Here is a 5000-nt window from a genome sequence, read left to right as displayed (position 1 = left end):
GTCATCTGTCTCTCTCTCTCTCCCTCTCTCTCTCTATATCTCTCTCTCTCTCTCTCTCTCTAACTCTCTCTCTCTCTCTAACTCTCTCTAACTCTCTCTCTCTAACTCTCTCTCTCTCTAACTCTCTCTCTCTCTCTAACTCTCTCTAACTCTCTCTCTCTCTCTAACTCTCTCTAACTCTCTCTCTCTAACTCTCTCTCTCTCTCTAACTCTCTCTCTCTAACTCTCTCTCTCTCTCTAACTCTCTCTAACTCTCTCTCTCTAACTCTCTCTCTCTAACTCTCTCTCTCTCTCTCTCTCTAACTCTCTCTCTCTCTCTAACTCTCTCTCTCTCTCTAACTCTCTCTCTCTCTCTCTCTCTCTAACTCTCTCTCTCTAACTCTCTCTAACTCTCTCTAACTCTCTCTCTCTCTAACTCTCTCTAACTCTCTCTCTCTCTCTAACTCTCTCTCTCTCTCTCTAACTCTCTCTCTCTCTCTCTAACTCTCTCTAACTCTCTCTCTCTAACTCTCTCTCTCTCTCTAACTCTCTCTCTCTCTAACTCTCTCTAACTCTCTCTCTCTCTCTAACTCTCTCTCTCTCTAACTCTCTCTCTCTCTCTAACTCTCTCTAACTCTCTCTCTCTAACTCTCTCTAACTCTCTCTCTCTAACTCTCTCTCTCTCTCTAACTCTCTCTCTCTCTCTAACTCTCTCTAACTCTCTCTCTCTCTCTAACTCTCTCTAACTCTCTCTCTCTCTCTAACTCTCTCTAACTCTCTCTCTCTCTCTAACTCTCTCTCTCTCTCTAACTCTCTCTAACTCTCTCTCTCTCTCTCTCTCTCTCTCTCTCTCTAACTCTCTCTCTCTAACTCTCTCTCTCTCTCTCTAACTCTAACTCTCTCTCTCTTTCTCTGTCTCTCTCTCTTTCTCTGTCTCTCTCTCTTTCTCTCTCTCTCTCTCTCTTTCTCTCTCTCTCTCTCTCTCTCTCTCTCTCTCTCTCTCTCTCTCTCTCTCTCTCTCTCTCTCAGGAAGCACAGTAGACTGAGGGATTCTGAGCTGGATAAGAGTGGACAGTATCTCATGAGCCAAGGTGAGTCTAACACACACACACTCACTCACTGTTTAAAGGTGTGACATTTTGCCCCCCGGCCATTCTGACATCACACAGTGAGTTACACTGTGTGTGTGTGTGTGTGTGTGTGTGTGTGTGTGTGTGTGTGTGTGTGTGTGTGTGTGTGTGTGTTCATATATATATAGTAGTTTTCCCAAGTGATTCTGAATCTTATATCTGTGTGTGTGTTGTTTATGTTTGGTTGCCATGGTTTCACAGGTGTTAAGGTGTACATCGATCCGTTTACATACGAAGATCCGAACGAAGCGGTGCGGGAGTTCGCTAAGGAGATCGACGTTTCCTTCGTCAAGATAGAGGAGGTCATCGGAGCAGGTCAGACACACACACACACACACACACACACACACACACACATGCACACATGCACACATACTGACGTTCTCTCAGAGCACCTTGCCTGAGAGAGAGAGGGAGAAAGAGCAGATTCAACTACAGCAGTCTGACCCTTTCATGTAGGAAGGGAGGAGAAGAGAGAGAGAGAGAAAGAAAGAGGACAAAGAGAGAAAGAGGACAGAGAGAGAGAGAGAGAGAGAGAGAGGGTATTGTGTCTGCAGGTGCGGCCGTGTTAAGAGTGCTCAGGTTTCTCAGGTGAATAAGAGCAGAGCTGACTGAGGCTCACTGAGCTACATGAGACTGTATTCATCTTTACTGCAGCTGAAAAACATCTGACCTCACTGGAATACACTGTGTGTGTTTGTGTGTGTGTGTGTGTGTGTGTGTGTGTGTGTGTGTGTGTGTGTGTGTGTGTGTGTGTGTGTTAGCTGATACTGTTAAAGTATTCCGTGTCGGATGCTTTTCACACACATACCAACTGCCTTTATTCACACCGTAAAAGCCTCAGCGTGTAGGATTGTGTAACACCAGTGTCACACAGCGCGTTTCATCACATAACTGTGCTTAAACACATACGTACAGGACCCATGAGTGCTTATATCTGCTTTACTCACCCCACGTACTGACGGCATGTATACGTGTGTATGTGTGTGTAGGTGAGTTTGGTGAGGTGTGCCGTGGCCGGTTGCGAATCCCCGGTAAGAAGGAGAACTACGTCGCCATAAAGACTCTGAAGGGCGGATACACGGATAAACAGAGGCGGGACTTCCTGTCTGAGGCATCAATCATGGGTCAGTTCCAGCACCCCAACATCATCCACCTGGAAGGGGTGATCACTGCGTCCTGCCCGGCCATGATCCTCACCGAGTACATGGAGAACGGAGCGCTGGACTCCTTCCTCAGGGTACGGCCACGCACAGTGGAAACAACGACTTACGCAGGGCTGGGGCAGCTTGTTCTACCAGCTAGTTACAGAGACTGCATGCGAACAGTTTAGCAAAGTCCTGTGTAGTTATTTCTAAATTCTCTCTCTCTCTTTCTCTCTCTCTCTCTCTCCCTCTCTCTCTCTCTCTCTCTCTCTCTCTTTCTCTCTCTCTCTCTCTCTCTCTCTCTCTCTCTCTCCCTCTCTCTCTCTCTCTCTCCCTCTCTCTCTCTCTCTCTCTCTCTCTTTCTCTCTCTCTCTCTCTCTCTCTCTCTCTGTCTCTCTCTCTCTTTCTCTCTCTCTCTCTCTCTCTCTCTCTCTCTCTCTCCGTAGCTGAACGATGGTCAGTTCACTCCGATCCAGCTGGTGGGGATGCTGAGGGGGATAGCGAGTGGTATGAAGTATCTGGCCGAGATGAGTTACGTCCACCGTGACCTCGCGGCGCGGAACATTCTGGTGAACAGTAACCTGGTGTGTAAGGTGTCCGATTTCGGCCTTTCCAGGTTTCTAACTGAGAATTCATCAGACCCCACGTACACCAGCTCACTGGTGAGTACACACACACACACACACACACACACACATACTTACTCACACACACACACACACACACACTTACACACAAACCTCTATCATAAACACTCAACTTATAGCTGTTCTGTGTTATTATGTGGTATAAATAAACTCCAGTCTACATATGGAAACAGCCCAGTTTCAATTCATTGTTTTTTGTGATGTCATAAAAACCAACTCATTTACATTTGACCGTCCACAGCAGTTTAGCCCCGCCCATTCAGCCTACAGCCATTTAGCCCCACCCATCCATCCTACAGTGGTTTAGCCCCGCCCATTCAGTCTACAGCAGTTTAGCACTGCCCATTCAGCCTGGACTGGTTTTTGAATAAGCCACAGTAGAGGGCAGCCAATCAAAACAAAGCTCATTTAAATAAAGGCACAGTAACACAACAGTCAGTTTAACTGTAACAGATGAATGGTTGTAAAAATAGATTATTACTGTTTTAGTTCATAAACCCACACGATTGTCGTAAGTGAACCTCAGTGTTGAGATGAAACAACCATCGTTTCTCTCAGGGTGGAAAGATTCCGATCCGGTGGACGGCTCCGGAAGCGATCGCCTTCCGAAAGTTCACCTCCGCCTCCGACGTCTGGAGCTACGGCATCGTGATGTGGGAGGTGATGTCGTTCGGAGAGCGGCCGTACTGGGACATGAGCAACCAGGACGTAAGTGTGTGAGTGTGTATGTGTGTGTGTGCGTGTGTGCGTGTGTGTGTGAGTGAGTGTATGTGTGTGTATGTCTTAGTGTGTTTGTGTGTGTGTGTGAGTGTGTGTGTGTGTGTGTGTGTGTGTGCATGTGTGTGTGAGTGTATGTGTGTGTATGTCTTAGTGTGTTTGTGTGTGTGTGTGAGCGTATGGAGTGTATGTGTGTGTATGAATGTCTGAGTGTGTGTGTGTGTGTGTGTGTGAGTGTGTGTGTGTGTGAGTGTATAGAGTGTATGTGTGTATGAATGTCTGAGTGTGTGTGTGAGTGTATGAATGTCTGAGTGTGTATAGTGTGTATGAATGTCTGAGTGTGTGTGTGTGTGTGTGTGTGAGTGTATAGAGTGTATGTGTGTGTATAAATGTCTGAATGTGTGTGTATATGAGTGTGTGTGTGTGTGTGTGTGTGTGTGTGTGAGTGTATAGAGTGTATGTGTGTATGAATGTCTGAGTGTGTGTGTGAGTGTATGAATGTCTGAGTGTGTGTGTGTGTGTGTGTGAGTGTATAGAGTGTATGTGTGTGTATGAATGTCTGAGTGTGCGTGTGTGTGTGTGTGTGTGTGTGTGTGAGTGTATAGAGTGTATGTGTGTGTATGAATGTCTGAGTGTGTGTGTGAGTGTATGAATGTCTGAGTGTGTGTGTGTGTGTGTGTGTGTGTTCTTATTCCAGTGAGAGAGGAATAATTCAGTTGTATGATTTTGTTATCGCTGTAATTAATGTACATACTTCCCGTCTGCCTGTAGGTAATTAATGCCATAGAGCAGGATTACCGCCTGCCCCCGCCCCCTGAGTGCCCCGCCCCCCTACACCAGCTCATGTTGGACTGTTGGCAGCGGGACCGCAGCTCACGCCCTCGCTTCTCACACATCGTTTCTGCCCTAGACAAGCTGATCCGAAACCCCGCCTCCCTTAAACTCACTGGCCAATCACATGATGGGTAGGTGGAAATACGTACACATGTTGATATAGCCAGGCTCGGCCCACAAATGTGGTCTTTCATAGCTACTGTTGCTAGGTTGGACAAGCTTTACAGCAAGGTGGTAAAAATCCCATTCAAGTTAATGAGAAACTGTAAAACAAACTTTGTTAAAATATACTATTTTTTCTAAATTGTAATTGATCAAGTTGTTTTATCATTCTACTCTTTTCCTGTACTGTTTTTGATGCCTTAGTAACGCCTTAATAACCACCTGGGATACCATGGTAATAGCCTACTAACACCTTAGCAACCACCAGGGATACCACAGCAATAATATAGTAACAGACCCAGTAACACCTTAGCAACCACCTGGGATACAATAGCAATACCGTAACAACACATTAGCAACCACCTGGGATACCATAGCAATACTGT

General features: G+C 46.2%; 1 protein-coding gene across 1 annotated transcript in view; it reads left to right on the top strand.

The window, feature by feature from the left end:
- The window catches only part of ephb4b (eph receptor B4b), a 52978-nt gene that overhangs the window by 41563 nt on the left and 6415 nt on the right, over positions 1-5000 (top strand). The window contains exons 10-15 of the mRNA XM_037541486.1: positions 1009-1070; positions 1311-1424; positions 2102-2349; positions 2701-2916; positions 3460-3609; positions 4390-4583. Of these exons, the coding sequence (XP_037397383.1) occupies positions 1009-1070; positions 1311-1424; positions 2102-2349; positions 2701-2916; positions 3460-3609; positions 4390-4583 (984 nt within the window). The remainder of the gene's footprint in view (positions 1-1008; positions 1071-1310; positions 1425-2101; positions 2350-2700; positions 2917-3459; positions 3610-4389; positions 4584-5000) is intronic.

This window comes from Pygocentrus nattereri, chromosome 9 (genome assembly GCF_015220715.1).
Source record: "Pygocentrus nattereri isolate fPygNat1 chromosome 9, fPygNat1.pri, whole genome shotgun sequence".
Lineage (NCBI taxonomy): Eukaryota > Metazoa > Chordata > Actinopteri > Characiformes > Serrasalmidae > Pygocentrus > Pygocentrus nattereri.
The sequence above is the reverse complement of the archived record's forward strand: the minus strand, read 5'-3'. Positions and strand labels throughout refer to the sequence as shown.